This window comes from Branchiostoma floridae, chromosome 18, assembly GCF_000003815.2.
Source record: "Branchiostoma floridae strain S238N-H82 chromosome 18, Bfl_VNyyK, whole genome shotgun sequence".
Lineage (NCBI taxonomy): Eukaryota > Metazoa > Chordata > Leptocardii > Amphioxiformes > Branchiostomatidae > Branchiostoma > Branchiostoma floridae.
In genome coordinates, this window is record NC_049996.1 from 57,389 (window position 1) to 81,569 (window position 24,181).

The following is a 24,181-nucleotide window of genomic DNA, read 5'->3' on the forward strand; positions in this document are numbered from 1 at the left end:
TGCTGACTTACTCTTATTCTGTTTTTGGTTGGAACCGCGGGAACTCAAAATACGATCCGAGCGTAAGAGCGTCTAATAAAAAAACTTTACTTACTGTCGGCACTATGGAACAGATTTTATGGACATAACCACTTTGTTTGTTTTGGGGATGTTAATATGTGTTTCATGTGGGAAAATGTCTTTGATTTCGAAAGGTACTATTAGTTCTCTGATGATTTTGATCGTATATCAGTTAAACGTTAATTAGGCCACAGCAAGTAAATTTTATGGATGTCATCAGCACACTCATCAACTTTCGACTGCTTTCAGAAAAAAAAGAATATTTTTGTCCTCTTCGGGGATTAATGAGATAGACCAAAATGGGCAAGCTAGAGAGGTAGATTGGTAAGCAGAAGTGAAACTTGTTGGATAGTTGTGAAAGTGCCACCAATATGAATGCCATGAATGTAGTTGACACCTTGGCAAGTGGTACCATTGTAACACACTAGTATCACTTATTATACTACAGAAGTTCACTTCTTTGATACAGGAATGAATCCCTTGTTAGTTGTGATGCCATGTTACGATGTTTATGGTGTCTATTTCGAAAATTTTGCCATCCTTTTTTACCCATCTTGTTTCTTTCTTGCTATCTCATTATTTTTGCATTCTGCATAGGATGTCATCCATAAAATTTACTTGCTGTGTGGCCTTATAATCAATAATTTCCATGATCACTTGTGATGACATTAACTTATAATAGCACTATCCCATATATTACAGGTCCATCTACAATATCCCTCTGACAAACGTGCCCGTGTCGTGGATCTGACAGGGATTGAGACCATGACCCAACAGGTGGCAGAGAAAAGGTGGTCCGCAGCAGCTACAAGTGCGTTGAAACACAAGGAGTTTTCTGCAGCCCTGAAGGAAAAGGTTGGTGCCACAATCACTAAAGAGGTCCAATCTTTAGCTCCAACATCCATCCTCCAAAAAACTTCACCCGATGACCTTGTGAACTTTAACCAGGATGAGTTTGCTGAGGAACTGGAAAGCCGGGCCCCTTGGCTTGACGCATGCTTCCAGGGGGCATGTGGGACAGAGAGCCAGAAGGCCACAACAGCAAAGTGTACAGCTGCTTCAATCTGCATACGAGTCAAACATCCTAAGCTGTCTGCTATACAGTACAGAAACAGTTTTGCTCTGCTACATGGGGGGGCAAAAAAAAGTACCTTCGCCAGGTTGAACAAGCAAAACATCTGTATGTCTCACAAAAGTACCATTGCAAAACAGAAGGAGATGGGGGAAGACAGGGATGAAGACATCAAAAAATGGAAGGAAGCTGTTGAGTCCCATATAGAGGCAATATCTTTGCTAGAGACCCTACTCATTCAAACACAAGAGGAGGATGCCCGTGCAGCAAAAGCAGGTCTTGACACCTCTGGGAACAGCACCATAAGTTCAGCAGACCTGCAGGCCAGTGGGTTCAGTTTTGACTCCTTCAGCATCCAAAGTCCATGCTCACAAGACGAAGGAGAGAACATCTATGAAGAACTCGGGGTCAAGCCGTTGGAGAATGAAGATGCAGAAGCGAACACGCCTGCCACCGAACAAGAAGGCTGCCCTATCCCCAACACAAAGTCTCCACTCATTGACTCTATGATGGAGATACCGGGATTCTGTGACGGTGCCTACCAAAAAGCAGCACATGCCTTGGAGACGGTAAAAAGTCGTGACAAGACAGATTCAGCAGCAGTTCAAGAAGCAATCAACCTCATGAAGGACACACCTCTCCCTACCTATCAGTTAATAGTGGACAACCTGGACATGGAGGTCGTGGCAAAACACCAATCAAAAGACAAGAAAAGCCAGTCCTTACATTGGGTGCACCAAATGGCTGCAAAGGACAGAGTCACCACAACCCTACCAGACGACAGACCGCAAAAACCAATAGAAGACCTTCAAATCTCAGAAGTGATGCTGACAGAGGAGGTACAATGTCTGCTGCGGAAAGACTACATTGTTCACGTGACTCGAACACTGGAGAATAACCTGCCTGCACTCAGCTGCATCAAAGGGGCAGCGGTCAAGCACATTCGGCACGAGTACACGGAGGAGATGTCACAGCCCACAGAAGAGGTAGATGGTTGCTGTTTATTACTATTCAGAAATTTAACATGATTGATAATTATCACATTTAATTATTCACCAAGGCTTCAAACCATGAGTCTTTTCTTTTTGACTTTATTCAGATTGTGTCATGTAAGCCTAGCAATACTGACTTTAAATGTGTCATCAATACCTTTGTTGATTATATATATATATATCATATATTATGTGTACATATTCTATGTACCAGAGGATACAGTTATAACATCTACAGTTTTTCAACTTTTCCCTTTTAGACCTGGCTTGGACTCCAGTTCAAGAATGAAAACAAGAGTGGGGACATGGTCCAGATTCTGCGCAACTATCAAGAAAACTACATCCCCGTCAAGGAAGACGAGGACGGCTGCATCACAGAACTCCTCCAGCCAGTGCTACTAGGAGGTGACTGGCTCACTGAGGAACGTGTACATGGTGTGCAGGCTGCATTTCAGGATGGCAACACCCCCCTGGAGCGTTTTGAATCGTCGATCGGAAAGCATGACGTGTGGCATGCAGCACGCAACCTGACAGAGGTCAGTTTGTTATTTCTATACACTAATGTACTAGGTTAACATTAACTCTATGCATATATATATCTATAATGTATATCTATCTATCTATCTTATCTATCTGTCTATCTATCTCCATCTATCTATCTATCTTATCTCCATCTATCTTATCTATCTATCTACCTACCTATCTATCTGTCAGTCTGTCTGTGTGTCTGTGTGTCTGTCTGTGTGACAGTGTTGTGTTGCCCCTTCCTGTACATTTGTGTCAGTAGCTTAAAAAGTGCCCTCTGCTGTAACATGCCATTTGACTCAGGAAATGTATTATGCATGAAAATGTATTAGAATAGAAATTAACTTGAACGATGCAATGATATTCTTCTTAAGGGACAGCTTTCAAGGAAATTCTGGCTCAATTTTGATTTTTTTTCCCACTCTCTCCTTCTGTAGATCTACGACGGCGAATATGGGGGCGAAACACCCCGGGACAAGGGAACGTTGTGTGCCAATATGAACGTCATTGGTGCCATTTGCGCAAAGAAGGGACCACACCAGGCCTACAACCACTACAAGGAGTTCATGGACAAGGACCTGGATGCCACGATCATCCACGCGGCCATGGAAATATTCAGCCTTCCAAGCATTGATGGTGAGAGCAATACTCTTTTTATCATGTCTTTCAATTTAGCACGGGAATGCTTACATTGTTCAACCAATCATGTACAATAAGAATGTAAAGAAATGATATCAGGAATGTTTTTTGTGAGACAAGTAATTTGCCACCTACCTCTTATTGAAATTAGTAATCATAGCTGTGATTCTACTCCTGTCAGTTCAACAGGATATTCTTTCATCCCTACTTTTTCTGTTAGAAATGTTCAGTAACACTTGATTGCAGGATTTTGATGCAGTATCCGTCTACTTTATCTTCAGCTCAGCCAGAAGACTTCCCTCCTCCATACATCCGGGCTGCCAGCCGACACAAGCAGCGAGACTGGTTGGAATGCAGGGCAGCAGAGATAGTCGACCTCATCTTTGCTGAGGAGACGTTTACAGTCCGTGACATTCAGCAAGGTATGGCACCTAAGCCCAAACCTGAGTTGCCATGTCGGTATCCTGGCTGCACAAAGGTGTACAAAAGGCCAGGGTCCCGAAAATCACATGAAGAAAGTAAACATGGTCTTGTGGTGGAGGAGGAGGAAAGCACCAATGCTACCTCCTCCAGCTCAGAAGACCATGTTTACAACTACCATATTGGTAAACTGACCCTTGGTCTCCTCATAAGGAATATCAATGATGCCACAAAGGAGGGTGATGGGGAGAGGCTCTCCAGGTGTTTCAGGATGGCCCTTTTGTATTACAAGGCCTTTGGTCACACCAAATATGCATATGGCACTCTGCTTTTCTTCGCCAGAGTTCATGCCCTGTTGCCCCCTAGGCTGGCCCACAGTTTGAAGTGGAACAGAGTAGTGAACAACAGAGGCGGTAAAGGTAACAATATTCCTATGGATCTAAATCTCGAACACGGCAATTTCTACGTGAAATCCTTCCTGAAACACCTGGGACCAAACTTGAATGAGCAAACTGCTGCTCGGGTGGCAAATTCCATTGGCAGGATGGCAAAACTGCTCAAGAAAGCTGACAGAGATTGGGGTGTTAAGCGGGAGACAGGCTACCATCACAAAGCCGACCCGACTACAGATATTCATACTTTGGTGGAGCAGTATGCTCAGGTAGGAGTATTCCGTCACCAACCAGGCAGAGCATATGATGGTTTCCCCAACATCAAAGCTAGCGTTCTATCAGCAAAGATAAACGCCAGCAAACTGTCAGTTTGGATGAGGTCACTTTTCGCCAAGTGGGGACCCCTGTATGAGTAGGTGTTTGAGAGATGCCTGTTTTGATTTACATGACTGAAATATCCACAAGATTTCTATGCCATGTTAACATTTATAGGAGCATACCCCTTTTGATTGTGATAACCCCTTTTCAAAGAAATTCAATGTGTTGTATTGTAATGTCTAATATCAAATCTATGGTTAGCTTTGAAGTGTTACTGTTCGAAAAATATACCTCATGCAATGATGGATCATTCAAACAGTTTATTTACCTGAAGGGAACATAAAAGTAGAAGTAAAATGATGAAAGAACTATGTTACTTTGAAATTGCATGCCATCTTCCAGGCACAAAAGGTAATAGCTAATACAAAAATGTAATAACTATTCAGTATTCACTCAATATGGACTTTCGCCATATCATGTCATACATGTAAATAAAAGTTCTTTGTAGGAATTATACAACATATTACTGTAACTATGTTCTATAGTTTAGCCGACATGAAAAGGATACTTCTGTACATGGAATCTTTCCTAGGAACTTGTTGCTCTTCAAATACTGACATGTAATTGCAATTTGTGCAAAAGGTATTGATACAGTATTGCTTGAGGCAGTGAACTTGTTAGCCTACATTGTATTTTGAAGGTGAATATAAGATATGAACATGGGAAACAATGTAAGTTATGTAGCCGATTTGTAACATATGTAACATAGGAAATTATTGAGAAAATGGAAGTTGTTAACAAGGTCGTAATGACATGGAATAATTATAGTTTTTTTCGCATGGCAGTGATATATTGCGCAAGGCTTGTTTGTAAACTGCATTGTATTTTTCAATGGTGAATATAAACAATGCACATGGGAGTCTCTGTAAGCTAATGTTAACCAAGAAGTGTTTAGATTGCTTTGCCTGGTGTACATAGATCAATAAAACATTAGTTTTGAGACATATAAATCTGATTCTGTTATTCTTTTACACAACTAACTCTTCTTCATCATCTTCATCATCATCATCATCATAATCATCGCCACTGTCATCATAATCATTGCCACTGTCATCATCATCATCGCCACTGTCATCATCATCATCGCCACTGTCATCATCATCATCAACAATGTCATCATCATCACTGTCATTTTCTGAACTACTGCCACTACTAGATGTTACAAGCTGTTCATGTCCAGTGGAAACCTGAGTATTTTTCACAAACTCCTGTTGGATGTAGTCAATCATAGTATCTATGTCTGAACCATCATCAAAAACTTTCTTTACAATGTCTGCAATAATTCTGGCCAGGTCGGTTGTGCAAACTGACTCAATGTTATCGTATACATACTTTGCGTCATATATGTAAGGGCACTCTTCTACCACACTTTCTATGAGGTCCAATGTAAACCCTGTGGTTAGATCTACCGACACAAGCAATTTCTTCTCTTGGACCAAAGAGTCTCGGTACTCATAGAGTGCCTCCCTCAGTACATCTTTTTGGCGCTGGTCAACACTTCTTGTCAACCAACGTTGTTCTGTCTTAACGCCCCCTACAGAGTCAGAAACTGGGACGGGCTCCTTGCAATCTGAGCCACTACCACATGTACACGAGCGGTGACAAACAGAGCAGCATAGATGTCCTGGACTGAAAGGCTTTGTTGTTGGTTCTCTTTCAAACCTGTGATACAGAGTGGTGCGCAAGCACTTGTCAGTCCGGACATACTGTGCTACCTGTTTGTCACACCGCTGTACAGAATAAGTATAAACGACAGCATGAGACTGCTGTCCTGTTCTACCTGCCCTCCCCAGTTGCTGTAGCAGGTCCTCCATGTTTGCTGGAGGTTCATACATTACAATATACCTAACATCAGGAAAGTTGATACCCATGCTCAGTGCAGTTGTTGCAACTATAACACGGGCTACTGAGCATGACAAAACAAAGGAGCTCATTACATGTTCTTTCTTCTCTTCATGAGTTTCACTTTGATAAATTGCAACAAGACAGTGGTCAGAGCGCTTTGTGCCAACATAAGCTTGATCACCAACCTGTCTCACTAGATGTTTGTAAATAGCCCCAACAGCCGGGAAACTTCTACAGTAGATGATCACTTTGTCAAATGAAGTACCATGTGTCTTCAACCCAGAAACAACCCAATCAAGGCAGGTTAAGTCTGTTGACTTCACACGCACAGCGCTTAGTCTTATGTTTGTTCTATCCAACCTTGCCTCTACATAAGTGGTTTCCGAGCTCATTCCTAGGAGGCGGACGATATCCTTCCGTGTCTTAAGGTCTGCAGATGCAGTCAGGGCCAAGACAGGAGTCCCTGGATTGAAAAGATGACAAGAATAATATTGCATTCAGTATAGAATATTCCTTTCAAATTAGCACGTTAGAATAATTGGTGACTGCACTTAACAAAGTGGGCTTACATCTGTACCTGTATGGAATTTCTCAAACATTTGCTGAAAGAACTTTTAAAGAAAAGTCTAACGTTAAATGTTATATCTTACCTTGACTGCATAGAGATCGGAGCTCTGACACCCTGGCAAAACACTTCCGGAATGGCTCTCCTCCTCTTGCAACAGCTTCACCCCTGGAAAAACATAACAAAGACTATATTGAATTTTTTGAAAATACAGGAGGTATTAAAATGTTTCAGACAATACCGTGAAGTTGAACATTTGAACAGAGCACTGGGAGTAGAGCTAGATTTCAATTGATTTACACATTTAAACATAATTTAGCACCACCTTAACATAGCATGGGTTACAAAAAAGGAAATAGCTAATTATGGCTCAAAAAGGATAGCTTTCATAATGAGTAAAAAATTAACACATGTAGATAAAGTAGGTAATGACTATTGACATGCAAGCTCCTATATTAGCAAGCTCCAGCTAATATTCAGACACATGCATTAGCCCGAGACATTTACCACGTCATTAGTTATTCACGGGCCCACAAGAAGTACTGTAAACAAGCTAAGGTGCTATCACAAATCAAATGAAACCAAGTTTTCTCTTAGTAATCTTACACCTCATATTTTCAGTAGGCGCGTTGAACGTTAAAACAAGCAGGTTGGATCAAAGCGACATGCGACTAAGAAATTATAGAGAGCAAACTGTTGCTACACGGCATGTTTTGTGGGAGGGGGGCATGAATAACCGGGGTATTACGTTATGCAAATAATTTCTAAGCTCAAAGCTGTTAGCGATATTGTTTCAATACCAAGTACATACCAAGCAGGTGTCTTATGTGCCTCGTCGACCACGATTCCAAGGAGATTTTGCTGGTAAACATCTGTTTTCAACATGTCTCGCCATGCTGAAGTCAGCACCCACGTCTCGGGATTGCCAAACACAAGCTCAAACCTGCCCATTTGCACGCCTCTAATCTCACTGGGAGTAGCGTCGCCGAGAGACGGCTGATACCCCAAGTCGTCTGGCTTCTTTGACCTGGTCTCTGATCAGAGCAACCAGGGGTGACAGAACAATCACTATGGGAAAGTTCGCTGTTTTCAGTCGATCTGGGCACTGGGGTGAAGTCAACATATGTTTCGCTACAGCGGGTGCCGCTTGGTAGATCAGTGACTTCCCGAAACTGGTTGGGAGGAGGGCCATGACGTCCTTTCCATACAGAAAAGACCTCAAAACTTCCTTCTGCTTATCTTTAAAGCTATCGACCCCTTCAAACAACAACAGAGCACTGGAAAAGGCATTTTCCAGAGCAGCCGTGCGTGTATCGGGCTCTCCCGGGCCCGCCATGTTGATATGGTAATCATGTCACAGCTTGACAAGGCGGATTTTACCGCGTGCTGCGCGCACCAATCAAGGCGCGGCAAGTTGATTGGATTCTCGTAACACTATTGGTTAGAAACGGCGCGGCGATTTGTGCGCCGAGTTCTGTTCCCAGTACCCATTCCCCAGTCTCTCGCTAGGCCGGATAATTAACCCCCTGGGCTAAAGTCTAACCCCGTGAAAATACTACCGGGTGTGGCCCATTACCCCGGCGGCTGGGAGCTTCCCTGGCCCCGTAGAGAGCCTGCACTAACTACGGTATAAGGCCGAGCGAGAGACTGGATTCCAGGTTAGTTCCGCAGCGGTGCGAAACTCTCTTCCACAGCAAACTCCCTTACCTGACATTAGAGAACCAGGTAGGCCCGAACCAGCGCCCACCTCCACTCCAAAATAAAATCCAGACTGCTAGAGTCTACAAAGGAAGCTATACGTTTGGCAGCGAATGGAAAACGCATCTCAAAGGTAATCATGAAAGTCGGGGTCGTTTCTCGACGTATACTGCTACGCAACATTTGTAACAGCGAGGGACGAGATTTGTATACTATTACTAGTATTCAGACACCTGTCTTTGAAATGAAACTGTGCTGTTCAAGTTAAGCCTGGATAGCAGACCCCAGCCCGATATCAAAAATATCTTCACGGTATACATTTTGAAATCGGGTATCCAAGCTAGCTCAAGTTTGGTAGTTTGCTAGTTGTTCCTTTTTATGATTTCTCGTGCCTGAAGATACAGATCACGTCCCCTGCTGTTACTATCTGACAGTGGATCAACTTGATCGCGAAGGTCAGATAAAATCTCGCCAGGTAAATCAAGTAGTATAGGGTCGAATTCCTCGTCAATAAAGTCCTCTACATTTGCTGGTGCAGTGTTACTGAAATACTCCCTAACGGATGTGTAGTCTGACCTAAAATTTTTCAGAAAGCCTTGCAGGAAAAGCTGTTTGGGCGTTTTGGATTTTGCAGTTCTAACCTTGTGATTATTCCACCACTCCCTGAATATTGCCATGTCTCTATTCAACCGTGGCAGAAATACGTAATGCAGTGCCGCAATATCATCATCTACGTCGGCATCTAAAACACCTTCCCTCTCTAACTGCCAGAAAAAGTCCATGTATGCCTGGGTACATTCCTGTCTCACGTCCCGCCAGAAGCGCTCGATTCGAGTATTATGTACAGATGAGCCTACAAAATGGGGATTGTGTTCAGGGCCTCTAACTTCGGTGATTAATCTTATGATGTCATTATTTTCTCCGCCTTGGTCTGTACGTATTCTGGAGGGCCACCCAAACTCACGGACTCCACGTAGAAACACCTGCTTCATGTTTGCAGCCGTGTTTCTGTTAGTTGCACCCATAAATGTACACATACGCGAATATCCGTCTGTGCCCGCCTGGATGACTATCTTCCATCTCGTGTATCGAGTGCTGTCCGTGGAAAAGGACCAAAGAAGACAATCCCAAAACGCTCATCTATCGATATTGGTAAATCTGCGAACAGACACGCACAGTGTCATACAGACACACACACACGCACACACACACGCACACACACACACACACTAATATACAGACACACACACAAGCGCGCGCACACACACACACACACACACCTACATACACACACACACACTGACATACAGACACACACACAAGCACACACACACACACACACACATACATACATACATACATACATACATACATAAATACATACACACACACACACACACACACACATACACACACACACACACAAGCACACATACACATACACACACAAACACACACACACTCACATGTTGCATGACCAATCTTATATTGTGATTATACTCTGCAGCAATTTACTTCATTTTATTATAGGGGGTCCGATAGGTTGAGGTTGTAAACGTTGATATAAAACTTTCCGCCCACGAGAATATTATGAAGTTTTCCTAACCCTGCTAATTTGTGGTTGGAGTCAATGTGCCATAACCAGTTGGGCGCAGGTGAAAAGTACTTCATCCTTGTGATTTTACCCCTCCACCGAAGGGCACTTGCGTGTGGATCGATTCGCCTTAATGATGCGTGGATTCTGGCCTTGCTAACTCTGATGCCCCTTGTCCGCATGGCGGCCTCCGTCATGGACACACCCATAAGGGCCCGGTCTGCCGTCACCTCCCTAACTGCTGTATCTAGGTCATCATTGCTTATGTCTGTCGTGCGTGATGCAGTAAGTCCGAACTCTTTCCTCCGGCGGTACAGCGAGCTACGGCTAATCCCTGGAGAGCAAGAAAACACCATCAATGGTCACCATGAGAGACTCTCAGTCTTTTACCCCACACAGAAACACACAGTCAGGCACACACACAGAGAAAGAGACTCTATCTCAAACTCGCACATACACATACAGACAGACTAACACACACGCGCGCGCGCGCGCACACACGCACACACACACACACACACACACACACACTTGTTAAGGAAATTTAAAAAAAAAGGCTAAGGATCGCTAATGTCTTCTTCCTTTGTTTTAGTAGGAATTATTTGTGTATACTGTATTCCTTTCGAATTCAAAGTCTTACCTAGGGACCTTGCGGTGTCCGCCCAACTGAGTCCCGCTTGGCAGCCGAGAAGGTCAATCTGATCCCTGGTTACATTCAACTTCGGTCGCCCTCTTTGTCCAAGATATACACGTTGTGGGGCGAAGCAGGCCCTTTCCTGGGCTTGTGCTATTTCCTCTCGCACCTGTTCCAGGAGGTTGTTGATGTTAGTTTTCAAGGCGTGTAAACCTGTTTCGATGTTTGTTAAAATGTCTGTCGGCGGTCGGTGAGGGGGCCTGGATGTTCGCAGGGCCGCGATCGTCTCTTCTATTCTAGCGGATGTCCTTGTCAAGTCCGCCGCGTACTGGTGAAGCGTTTTAAGGGAGCATGCATTTTTAAGCGCCTCCTGAGCTTCCTTGTACAATCCCTCCGCCTCTGCAGCAAGAGTCTCGACGTCACCAGGCGTCGGAACTCCTATTAGTAGAAATAAATACAATATCATAAGCTGTTAGATCTGGCGTGATTTCCAATATTGCGCGTACTTATAACAAACGGAACTCACAGAAAGCACCATAACCTTTAACCTTTTTTTTTGGGGGGGGGTCAAATATCCTTTGACATTTCTGACATTTCATCCTTTGTTTACGTTTTATACGTTTTAGACCTTAAAAATGAACAAAACAAGGGGTCCTACCACTCAAAAACACTAACACGCCATGTCCAGAACACGAAATATCAAACATGGAAGCTCGGCAGCATTACGTTATTAAGCCGCTAGGGGACCCATTATCCAACTTGACCTTCGTTTTCGTGATCTGTACCCACCTACGAAATATCATCAGCATCCATCCAAGGCTTATCTAGTTATGTTGTACACAGAAAGACAGACACGCTCAAAATGGATTCTTGTTTTCGTTCCTTGGACATTTTGATACAGAAATGATGACAGGCAGATTATACGACCTGAAACCACACTTAATTTTGTTTAGAAATTCGCGCAAGTCGTGAAGGTACTTGTCGTGCCCTAAAAAGGCCCTAAAAGGCTTGTGATTGCAATCCTAGTCTAGTGTGATTGTATTGATTACCGAAGATGTATATGTAAGTGGGGTAAGGATGTTAGCTCCTGGTTCTTTGGGAATTCCGCTACAATGTTCGACACTAGAGTGAATAAGCCACACCGCGGCCTGACAAGGCATTTTCCGTACACAAAACACCGGCGTCTCGCTCACAGCTCACAGTTAGGACCAACGCTTCTCCTGACCTACTCACTCCTGTCCTCTACCGACTGAGCACGTGAGCCGCCAGTTAACTTTATTTCAGAGCTCATGGCACTTACTTGCCAGACAGTCGTCTGGTCCAAACAACAGGGGAAACCTTCTAACCTGCCTGCTAAAGGTGTTACATTGTTGACAGTTTCTTTGTTGTTTTTACTCATCAATGGTCATCAAAGACAATAACACAGGGCGGCGAACCGCTTTGTTCTATCTACCTTCAAAGCCCGTTAAGTAAATAAGCATCTTGGTGTGAACACGGCGAAATCGTCATCAAAAGAAGTCATTTTGCATACAGACATGACACTTACATTGTGTTTTTGATACTTTGACGTCACCTGTCAACTCTGTGCTTACAGTTTCCAGATACAAGAGGTGTGGTGAATATAAGATACATTTGTAAGGGTCAACATAGAAAATACAACAATTCATTTTTGCCCTTCTTACATATATATAAACCACCTACAAACAACATGATAAGACTTGAAAGGAAATGCCAACGTGTTGGCAACAAATTCATGTTTCCTACCTTGACTTAGTGTTAGAAGAGTGCACAGCAGCAGTACGAATCTGGAACGACACATTCTAGCTGGTTGGGTTGTAGAAAAGACGCTTGCAATGATGTATGTATTTTGGATGACAGGCCGGCCAACGCAAGGCGATAGCGATCGCTTGACTTTACCCCCGTGGGTCTCCTGTGAATATACCCTTGGGATAGTTACATCGGTGCCTCTCCGCATATCCGGCCCTAGCATGATCATGATGAATGTTTCCCGCGGGCCTCAGGGGGTCTTAGGGCTCCCCGAAGCACGTGTTTTCACTGTTGCGGTGTAATATTTTTCATCTGTCTTACTATCTGTGGTATGTTGACTTTGTAAAAGTTCACATACATTACAACTCATTCATCTTGTACATCAATTATTTCAAGGACGTTATATAACTTCCTTGATTATTTCAAGCGGGTTTTGCCCACTCAAAAATAATGGATCGAGGATCTAAAAATGTGTTCACATCTGGATGACACTTGATCCTCTTCCGTATATCACCCTTCCAGTTGGCTGTGTAATCGACGGTATTTCTGAGTGTGGACGAAACAGACTAACCACGTCTAAAGAACCTTTTTCCTCTGACATAGTTAGGAGTTTGCTTACTTTTCGATAGGACTTTAAAACGTTTACTTAACCTTGAACCTTTAATTTGCGTTCGCGCTGAACCGTTTCAACACCATACTTTTGTTTTGTTTGTGTCAGCAGTTGTATGAAAACATAAGGAACAAAGTCTACTAGAAAAACACGGAATATTATTGTGTTGGCAATAAACCGTACTCCAACAACACAAGCTTACACCAAACTTGCCTGACACGTGATCCCGGCTTATCCAATCGCCCTCCATTTTCCGGCGAGAAAAGACGTCACTCACGGTCCCAACGGCATTTGAGACTAGGCAAACCTTCTGTTCTTCCAATCTTCCAGTATCGTCAAGACGCGCGCGCGGCCCAGGTCAAAATTTGTACAAGTTTTCTGCCTTTTTTACTTCCGCCGTTTTGAGCTATCGACATGGCAGATGAAGAGGCTATTGCAGGTAATTCAATTTTAAAGTTGTATCTTCCTACAAAAGTCATTTTCTCCATTTCTTTTCTGTACGTTGTGTAATTTTTATGTTACAAACGCACGGGATAATTAAATGTCAGCTTCCCAAAATATTGCTTTTGTAAGGGAGGGGGGCAGTTTCACCGAAGAATCTTAATGTTCAATGGTGCAAAAATAATGTCTGCAGAATGCTAAAAGTAGCAAAAAATAGCGTTTCAAAGAGTAAATTTTTTCAACACTATCCAGGTCATTACTTCCTGCCGCCGTCTCTGTAATTTATGCTACGTTCAGCACATTCAAGGATATCAATGCTAGCGTATTTTTCAATAACCAAACTCCGTATTTTTCTGTATAGGACCTGACGACCAACAGGAGTGGGCGGATGCGTCAGCCACCCTGAGACGCACCAACGACAACCTTGGCGCGACGGGCAGGACGTTTGCCCACAACTCTACCCGCACCAACAGATTGTCACTGCGGGGTCGGGGGACGGATCGGGGGACGAGTCGGTCGACTCGGGGCCGGGGTCGGGGCCGGGGCGGAACCCAGGAAACGCCACCTCCACCACCTCGTTCTAGAGGTTATTTTTCTCGCAATGTAATGCTTCTGGACACATCTAACGACGTGGAGATGCAGGGCCCCCCACGCACCACTACAAAGCAGGCCATCATTCAGCAGGGGAGGTTGGTAAACGGCGTTCGTTTCAGGACGGAGATGAGCGGGCAGGACCTGGAGGACGTGATTAGAAGGGCCATGCGTCACACGCAGCTACCTCTCAACGGGTATTTGATATCTGAATAGCTTCTCTTGTCAAATTGTTAACATATGTGCATCTTTAATATATTCCTAACCATAAATCGAATACAGTATTCCGAAGCTAAAGAATGTCAGCTAAAGAATGTGTGTTTCATTCATGACCTGTGAACGTACGTCGTGTTAGCGACATAAAGACAAGCTTCTCAAAATATTTCAGACGGCTGACCATCCACTCTTCTGAACCGAGCGGATGGCGGTTTCAGCGGGCAGAACCCCTGGTGTCTATAGATGGGGAGGACTTGAGAACCCGTTTGAGTCAGGCCTCCCAGATATGCTATATAAGTGAGTTTAAATGTTTGTTTATAGAAAGTTGGATTTAAACACATACTACCGTGAGCTAGGTTCTTGATGTCCCTCCATACAGTCGCGAAGGAAAAGCGTTTGCTAAATTGACAATTTAAGTACCGCCACTTAAAATACATTTGGCCTTCTTATCTACAATGATAGAATGGATAGTCTGCTGTTTTTAGCTATAGACATTTCTTTTTTAGCTATAGACATTATGCCAGGATGACACTGAAGCAAAATTGCCTTCATAGGTCACAGAGAGTCTGCAGAGACAGCGACACCATCCGCTAGAGCAAACCAAGAGGGTACAGGGCGTTCGTCGGTTTTCGATTTTGAAGACAACGAAATGGCGGATGAGGAGGTCGAAATGTTAGTATTAACTTAGTAAAGTTTCCCTGATTTCGAACATGATAAAAATCTCGTTCATTCAACCAAAAAGTGACAACACAACATTCATTACATGTTGATTTTCTTGATCTTCTTTCCAGGATAGATGTGGAGGAGATCCCCGATCCTGGCAGCCCTGGAAGGAACGCCTCAGTGGCCAGCCCTGGAAGGGACTCCTTGGCTAGCCGTGGAAGAGACTCCTTGGCTAGCCGTGGAAGAGACTCCTTGGCAAGCCCTGGGAGGGACTCCTTACCCAGCCCTGGGAGGGACTCCTTACCCAGCCCTGGGAGGGACTCCTTACCCAGCCCTGGGAGGGACTCCTTACCCAGCCCTGGGAGGGACTCCTTACCTAGCCCTGGGAGGGACTCATTCACCTTGTCCATCCCTGGAAGGAACCACTTGGCTAGTGCTGATGGTGAGTCATGCAAAACACTTATTTTCCAAATTGTTCATGAGAAAACATGCAGTCTATCATATGTTACAAATGTGTAAAATATGTACATCCGCATGCTGTCTAGACAACAATTATTGTCATGAGATCCATGTTGAATCAATCAACCAATTTTCTAACATATAATATTGACATCAACATTTCCGCCTGGCCGAATAGTAATAGGGGGCTTAATTTGGCCAAGTTAGGAATAAAAGCCTAGTTGGAGTTAATTGGCCTCGGGGTGTTGGCCGACCTGGGGGTGAGAAGTAACTCCTCTGGCCGCCTGACTCCCCTAGCGTACTATTGACTCTATTTGTCCAATGTCTAATTAGACCCCCGATCCGCGGAGCCTGGTGGGGGCTACTATGCATAGACATTGTTGTGTTTTCCCCAAACCTACCTTATTCGAAATAGATAGCTTTTTTGTTCCGGGGGCAAAGCTGAAATGCCTCGCACCTTAATGTGGACTAGAAATTGTTTTACTTTCAACAAAATAAAACCTTCTTGGCGAAGGTAATGAATTACCATGGTGAAAATTTGCATTTTTTGGATATCGTACATATTGTATTAGGATTCTACTAACCTGACATTTCCTTATGTTTACAGACGTCCTTGTGACAACTACGCCACGTGCGAACGTTGACATGGAAGGTAAGCAAATTGTACACATACAATACATGCATTTCATACATACATCTAGCCGCTTCAAACTCACACACAGAAACAACCTGCCGCATCACACACACACACACACACACACACACACACACACACACACACACACACACACACACACACACACACACACACACACGCACACGTATCGCGACTCTGTGTGAGGACCTAGTGTATGTGTGTTTGGTTTGTCTGTGTGTGTGTGTGTCTGTGCGTGCGCGCGCCCGTATTTATGTGTTTCAGTGTAGTATCACATTTATATGCGTATGTTTGTAACGTACAAATAGTATGCCTTTTGTGTATATACATTTTTCATGCTGATTGGCCGAGATGAATGGTCAGTGGCTTGGCATGGTAACCATTCTCTATCGCGAGCAGTCAGGTACATAACATAACTGCACGGTGCCGCGAGTGTTGTCCGATCCGACAGCCTGTCCTTCATTAGCGAAGGCACTGGGCATTATAACAGGATGTGTATGTGTGTGTGCGGTTTGCCTGTGTGTGCGTGTGCGTGTGCGCGTGCGCGGTCAGGAGCTGGAAGGCCACTGTCGCACCTCCGTCAGGCACGGCCTCAATCAATTCGGAGTCAATATAAATATATCCGTCTATCTATGTATGTGTGTGAGTTCATTAAGTTGATATTAATGAATGAATGAATGACCTTTATTGTACATTTGTGCTCAAACAAGCTAAGTACAGGTCGTAGCGCTAGTGATGTAAGTATGTACAAGTCATTAATATATGTATGTTCGTGGCGTAAAAATATAATTCATTTGGGTCTAGTTCGTACATTTTGCATGTTGTTTGACCGAGGTCATATGTCAACGGCTTAGCCTGGTAAACATTCTGTTGCGATCCGGAAGGTCTCAAACATATTCTCCAAGCAGAGGTTAGGCACCGACTGTTTTTTTATCGTTGTTTTAGTCGATTTTATCGGGCTTTCTATCTTTTATCTTTATCTTGCTGTGTCAAAACCTGAAGCGGCTAGATGTATGTATGAAATGCATATATTGTATTTGGCCCCCCGTTATCAGTGCCTTTATCGACGATACAGCATTTCTTTCTATTGGTGGGTATTCCTACTGGCGTCTGACATTCAACAAAACAAAACATTACACGCAGATCAAAGACCCTTTCACTTGAAATCTTTCTCCAAACACTTCCTCAAGCACAATTTAACCCTCTCGAAGGTTCAGGCCTTTTCAAAACATAATAACAATCCTGCTCAAAACAAATTTTCCAATCCTTTTCAAAAAATTCCGATGATACTCCGTGGTATCGCAAGTTTCTAATATTTTAAGCAGTCCAAAATGTTTTTGTCGTTCACAGTGGGTTCGCTCCGGACCAACGAAGATTTCACGGAGCTGGTGGCCGGCACGTATGGTGAGACTGGGACTACTGTCTTTTTTTTCCTCCATGAAAGAGAAATTTGTGTTGAATTGGAAACATTACATTACGGCAACTCCTTTTGCATTACGGACCAAGTAACTTTCTGCCTTGAAATACACCATCTACAGATCCCTTTGCTGGCCACTTTTACCAGACAATGCGTGTCGTGGCCAACCTACCTGCCACGAGCCTGAGCTCTGTTTACAATACACCGATACTGACCACTGAGTTCAGAGTGGTAAGTAGAATCATATCATTCCTTCTACTTTGACAAATGATAATTCTTTAATCTCAGACTTCTGTAATGACGCGCTGCTGTTTGGTACGGTGAATCGCGTTTGGTAGGGAGTGCGAATATGTACATCACATAGCAAATGGAATATGATCACAGCTTAATTTAAATAAACCACGGGACAGTCTTTATTCAAAACTGTTCTACTTGCATTTGGCCTCTTCAGTGCCGACTGTACTCGTCGTCGAGGTTAACGAGAAAAGGAATCAAGGCTGTCTGGAAGTATAATAAATGATCGCCTGGCTAATGTGAATCGCTTATTTTCTGGTTCCCCATTACAACGATGCCATATTTGTAGTGGAGCGACTCATGGTTTGCTAACATTACACTTCACACCGGTTCAGAGTGTTTGAGATGCCTGCATCTATTCCCTACAGGCGCAGGCCCAAGCAGTTGCCGACACTCGGATATTGCTGGTGGCACTAGCAGTGCCATCAGCAGGCAGTGCTATTATAAGGTAAGACTGTACTTTGGTCTAAATTTGTCTGGCAGGAAATGTGTGTGTGTGTGTGTGTGTGTGTGGAGGGAGGGGGGGGGGGCAAGGATGTAAATGAAATCTAAAATGGAGGAACGAGCTGGCGTATAACCATATTTCAGCGAAACATTGTCTGTCTTACATTCATTCACTTTGATTGACTGAAATCTGATGACTTGAGAGCCTTTTTCATGTTGCAGTTGTCTGTACTTTCCTGAATCCTTACAACACTAACTAGTCGAACTTATGACTCACTGGAGAACATTTAACGATATTGCCAAAATGAACAAAAAACGGACAAGATGAACAGCAAAGAATGTATTATCACCTATTTGCTTCATTTGATATTGCTATCTCTTTGTTGTCATAAAGCCTGATGCTGGATCCGGAATTCCAGCAACGAGTTAGGAACACTGCATACTTGTGGGTGGCGGAGCCACGATCAAGCCAGGGAAATTCGGGTAAAGCACTAATTTGTTACCTCTTGTATCTCTGTTAAATTTGCGTCCTTCTAGTTTCTATACAGGGAAATCTATACTAGTATAAGATTTGCCCAATTGCTATCTATCTTTATTTAAGTAGGAACAGATCTTGTTCGAAGTAATGATGTTATGATGTTACTGCAGCTCGCACAGAGCTGGACCTGGCAGGCTATGGCGCCGACAACATTCTGGCTGTGTGCATCCCCGGTCAGACCTCTCGGCTACGCCGACTGGGAGTGTTTGAAGGTGAGCGGTCTACAAACCAACTGGTTCACGGAAATGTTATGTTGACATTCCTCCTTATCGTAATCTGTGACTCCGTAGAGGGATCATAAACCATTACCCAATGTTCTTTGTCTTTCAGAACGCCTCCTGACCACACGTGCCTTTTCAGACATGATGGACCTGGCCGAGGAAGCTTTGACCGGTGTCAGGCAAGAGAGGTGAGTTAGCAGATGGTGTATAACAAGAGCGAATGTCTCCATGTCACGTGATGTGAAATATAGCCTGGCTCGAACTATGCATACAGATATGTTCACAGAGAGGGGCATGTGTAGATATCTGACAATAACTAACTTCGGTTTGTAGCTTTCGTCTGCTTATCTTGTTCGTTACAATTCTTGCATCGACCAAAGATGGGAGCTTGTTTAATTAGCGAGATGCACATACTTCTGCTCTTCCATTCCAAGTCAAGAAGTTGCGAAAATAGTCATAGGTTCACTTTATCAAAGCATAACAAGATTATCTTGGATTTCTCCTGTGATGTATTACCATGTATATAGTACCATGTATATAATACTTAACTTTAGACGGAGTCCATCGTTATTAAACAATACTACTTTACAGGGAACAGCTTCGCCAGTGGAGGGCTTTAAGGCAAGCTCAGGATGAGGAGTTTCGCGTAAGCATATTTGGTGTTACATGGACTAGTTATAGAGGGTGATAAGGTTAAGAGGTAGAGTGTCTCTGGGAGTAATTAATTTATGGAAGACATTGTAACACACACCCTGTCTAGATGGACAGGAAATGTAAATAGTTTACTGGTAACGTCTTTGATAATATTACTTCCATTGTCATTTGCTTGGTTATGTTGGTACATATATTGGCGTCCTTTATCGTCCGAAAATGGGTAAAATTGCAAAAGAAGCTCCATTGATGTCTAACTTTGCTTCGCGTCATTAATGGTATTCTTTTCGTGTCGAAATCCCGCATTTAGCAAGCAGAAGAACAAGGCGCAACTGACCGTGTGAGAGAAGTGGAGCACGCGGAAAGAGGCTCCACGCCGGAAGAGAAACAGATCGCTGACAGCCTCATACCACAGAACCAGGAAACTGAGTACGAGACCTGGCTTACCCCCGCTGAACATATCCAGGCTCGGTGGGGTAGCTCTGCTCTGCGGCAAGTGGTAAGTAGAGCCTACGCTGAAAGAAAATGCATAAGCTTTAATCTATGACAGGCCGGCTGTGTGGTTAAAACTTTCAAACAAAAATCCAGACCACGTTCACTGTAATGTACAAAATTGTCCATACATGCTGAAATCGCACAGAGCTCTACAAAGTAGGTCACTGCTAGCATGCTGGTTAGGCTCCGGCTGTTTTTTAACATTCTTTGTTAGTCGTTTTTATCGGGCTTTCTATTTTGTATTTTATCTTGCTGTGTAAAAACCTAACATCGACGTTTGGCTGGCGTACTTTAAAGAAAAATGACAAAATAGAAAGAGCTATAAAAACGACTAAAAAACGTTAAAAAGCAGCCGGAGCCTAACCTCTGCTTGGAGAGTAGTGTAACTTTGCTTCGCGTCATTAATGGTATTCTTTTCGTGTCGAAATCCCGCATTTAGCAAGCAGAAGAACAAGGCGCAACTGACCGTGTGAGAGAAGTGGAGCACGCGGAAAGAGGCTCCACGCCGGAAGAGAAACAGATCGCTGACAGCCTCATACCACAGAACCAGGAAACTGAGTACGAGACCTGGCTTACCCCCGCTGAACATACTAGGGCTTGGTGGGCTAGCTCTGCTCTGCGGCAAGTGGTAAGTAGAGTCTACGCTGAAAGAAAATGCATAAGCTTTAATCTATGGCAGGCCGGCTGTGTGGTTAAAACTTTCAAAAAAAAATCCAGACCACGTTCACTGTAATGTACAGAATTGTCCATACATGCAGAAATCGCACAGAGCTCTACAAAATAGGTCACTGTCAAGAATCCCCATACTTTGTAGTACTGTACATGTCGATAATATTGTGACATACCTCTATTTTATTTCTTTCCTTTAAACAGGCGGTGAGCTACGAGAGCGAAGATGAGGTACGTATACATGATACGTTGGTTAAAAGATAATACATGTTGTAGCCAGCTTTGTGGAAAATGTAAACTAGGTCACTGCAAAGTCTTTCGTAAAGTACATCAACTATCATGGTGTGGAAGGCCGATGTGATGTATACATACCCACCACTGTGACTAACTATTTAGTGTTACATGATCATGTATTGTCAGTTTCCATAAGGAGTGTAAATGTGGGGTACAAACGCCGCCAAACTTACCATACCAAATGGTCCGACCTTTTGGCGTAGTGTTCTATTATTAAAGCGGCGTTGGATTTGTGAGCTGGCAGCCCGGGCTCGGACCGGGAGACAGGAGAACGGTTTCTACTTTCTACTCTTCTCTTACAGCCCCAAATCGGGAATCGAATCGAATCCGGGCCTTGGCGGTGAGAGCAAGAATGTTTCTATTCACCTTTTGTGTTCCATGAACATGAATTCTGTCAAGCACGATGGTATGTTAAGATACTTTGCCATTTTACAGGTCAGTGAAGTCTCCTTCCCCCAAGCTGGTGATCGGGACAATGGATCAGTGACAAGCACCGACACCGTCCCTATCGAAGAACTGACACAAGTATGACAGATTCCTTATACCCCCTTTCCACTAGGACGACGCTCTCGTCGTGCTCTTTCTGCGACCTAGTTTCTAACATATCGCTCAGCGAATTGTATCATGAGAAAAGAAACGAACTTTTTTACAATTTGTGTGTTTTGCTGTCCTCACAGTCACACTTTTACATGCTGTATGATATACCCAGTATAACATCAAAGATTACACATATCCTATTTAGGTCGCAGTGAGAGCGCATCGCGAACGCCGTGTAATGGAAAGCAGGACTAAGCAGTTCTTCCCTAACGACCCTGCAGTAACCTTCATCTGGTCTCAGGCTTTTTAAGCTTCTGTGGGACCTTGCGCAATTCTATGAAAACATCCAAACCATCACAACCCCTATTTATGCCGAAAGCCGCATAAGTTCGGTACCCAGGAGTCCAGCCTATTTGTGCTTTTAGTAAAAATAAGGCTAGACTCCAGACTATAATTTCGGGAGCAATGTGACCACTTTTAGGCCTATTTTTTTAGCGCTAACGACGTCCGCAACAAAAGACTTACTCCCGAATGAGCCTTGAATTGGTTGAATGCTACCTCACCCATTCCACTGACCAACACAACCTCTATCCACAGAATGACGAAGCTCTCCTGACTGATGCTAATTCTCTCATAACTGGAAATGGACCTTTTAGCGATTTTTAAAGGAGTGATCATTTTCGTTCTGGATCAACGTATGAAGATTTAGGGTTACGGACCTTTATCTATCATTATCTAGTGATATCACCATTATTATTCTTTAATTCACACAACATTCGACTCTCCCCTACTTTGTTCACTATAGCTACTTTTCTTGATTACCTGTCTTCGTTACAAACTTTCATTATCATTGTTATGTAATCACTTTTTCATTACACATTTCAACTGTGTATCCTGTGCCTGCTGCTTGCATTTGAAGAATTTTCGTGCTACACATTTCGAGTTAAGACCATCCCATCCAGTTGTAGGTACTTGGCCGATCTTTGAAGAGAAAAGAGGTGCAGCTGCTTCAAGTCTGGATGACCATGTCAAAACTAGTTTTTATAACGCGCACAGAAGGTCGTGTGTATTGAATTTATGCCAATATTGAGATAGGCGCAGGTGCTTTCAGCGAACAGTCATTGACGCACAGTATTCTAATGTTTATCTTTTCAGGATGAACCAGACGAAAAGTGACCGCGTTCACCCGTTAGAACATGTGACATGAGAACAAGTAACAAGTACTGTACATTGTAAGGGAGGGGAACAACTTGTCATATCTTTGCTTTGTTTTATTACAAATGTACTGTTGACTTGTAAGTGGGGCAGAAATACTTAGATTGTAATAGTTTTGTTTTTAAATATGTTTTGTAACCTTTGATGTGTATTAGGGTAAAACAGGCCCTCATAAGTGTGAGGCATGGAGTCTGTCAATGCAACAGCTAATCTTTATGTAAATGCAAGTTCCTTCGATGACCAAGTTCGCAAGTTCGTACCAAGCCTGGATGCAAATCATGTTGCTTTAATCTACCTGTACATCAAAGAGAAGCCATGTAGGTGATACGTTACATAGAAGTGTTAGGCCCACCTTCCTTTTCTGAAACTGTCTATTGTCTGTGTCTGTGATTCTGTAATAAAGACGCCAGGAGTTGTTGGGTTGGGAACAGTTGGACAGAGGCTTCGGTCAGAGAAGGAAGCAGAGAGAGTGCCCAACTCACAGCTCCCGTGCGTGTCAATGGCATTACCTGTGTCTTGTGTGTGTTTCTTAGTCCCGTTGTTTAATAGTTCCTCGTGCAGCATTCTAAAAGAACCTGGGGCCACAACATCGGCCCCACCACTTCTTACAGACTCATGTTGTGCATTTCGAACAAAGACAAGTTTTGTGACATGAGAACAAGTAACAAGTACTGTACATTGTAAGGGAGGGGAACAACTTGTCATATCTTTGCTTTGTTTTATTACAAATGTACTGTTGACTTATGTTGTGCATTTCGAACAAAGACAAGTTTTGTGACATGAGACAAGTAACGAGTACTGTACTGTCTCCCTATTCTTATTGTCCCATAGCAGACATAGCAGGCTTCAATTCATTTTCCTACTGATGATGTGAAATATTCATGAACTTTAAACACGTTGTAGTGGCTCTAGTATTCCCTGATATTGTCAATGTTGTCAAAAAGAAAGTCAAACATCAGTAGCAACCAACAACAGCACGCCCCTAGAAGACCCGGCTTCTAAGGCTAGGTTTTAACTTTGACATTATTCGAAACAATACATCTTTCGTCGGTCTCGGGTCACTTTACAATTACATCAACCATGGCGACAACTCAAAAGAGACGGGCATGCTCTATGTCGTTTTTTGGGGGGATGGGGTGCTAATGGTATGATTTCGTTTGACAACAAAGTTCTGAGTCTCGTGTTCGGTG

At 43.4% G+C, this 24,181-nt stretch overlaps 3 protein-coding genes across 4 annotated transcripts; 2 read left to right on the forward strand and 1 right to left on the reverse strand.

Moving 5' to 3' along the window:
• Positions 1 to 6: 6 nt before the first annotated feature.
• On the forward strand, positions 7 to 5,425 carry LOC118405771. Its single transcript, XM_035805506.1, has 4 exons — positions 7 to 2,118; positions 2,385 to 2,660; positions 3,087 to 3,285; positions 3,570 to 5,425. The coding sequence occupies exons 1-4, from the start codon at positions 826 to 828 to the stop codon at positions 4,514 to 4,516; spliced, it is 2,715 nt and encodes a 904-aa protein (XP_035661399.1). The 5' UTR covers positions 7 to 825; the 3' UTR covers positions 4,517 to 5,425.
• Positions 4,724 to 7,855, reverse strand: LOC118405772 (Werner syndrome ATP-dependent helicase-like). The gene is made up of 3 exons (XM_035805507.1): positions 7,700 to 7,855; positions 6,974 to 7,056; positions 4,724 to 6,786 (listed from the first exon to the last, which is right to left on the reverse strand). The coding sequence occupies exons 1-3, from the start codon at positions 7,837 to 7,839 to the stop codon at positions 5,447 to 5,449; spliced, it is 1,563 nt and encodes a 520-aa protein (XP_035661400.1). The 5' UTR covers positions 7,840 to 7,855; the 3' UTR covers positions 4,724 to 5,446.
• A 6,322-nt stretch (positions 7,856 to 14,177) lies between these two features.
• Positions 14,178 to 23,764, forward strand: LOC118405266. Of its 2 annotated transcripts, XM_035804665.1 has the most exons (17): positions 14,178 to 14,420; positions 14,612 to 14,736; positions 14,994 to 15,111; positions 15,231 to 15,544; positions 16,169 to 16,213; positions 17,567 to 17,620; positions 17,755 to 17,864; positions 18,296 to 18,375; positions 18,766 to 18,854; positions 19,020 to 19,121; positions 19,240 to 19,318; positions 19,722 to 19,776; positions 20,092 to 20,280; positions 20,716 to 20,904; positions 21,150 to 21,176; positions 21,675 to 21,764; positions 22,932 to 23,764. In XM_035804665.1, exons 1-17 carry the CDS (start codon positions 14,239 to 14,241, stop codon positions 22,950 to 22,952), a joined length of 1,869 nt encoding a protein of 622 aa, XP_035660558.1. In that variant the 5' UTR covers positions 14,178 to 14,238; the 3' UTR covers positions 22,953 to 23,764. The 2 variants fall into 2 exon arrangements, with proteins under 2 accessions (XP_035660558.1, XP_035660559.1); XM_035804666.1 differs by lacking the exon at positions 21,675 to 21,764.
• Positions 23,765 to 24,181: the final 417 nt, after the last annotated feature.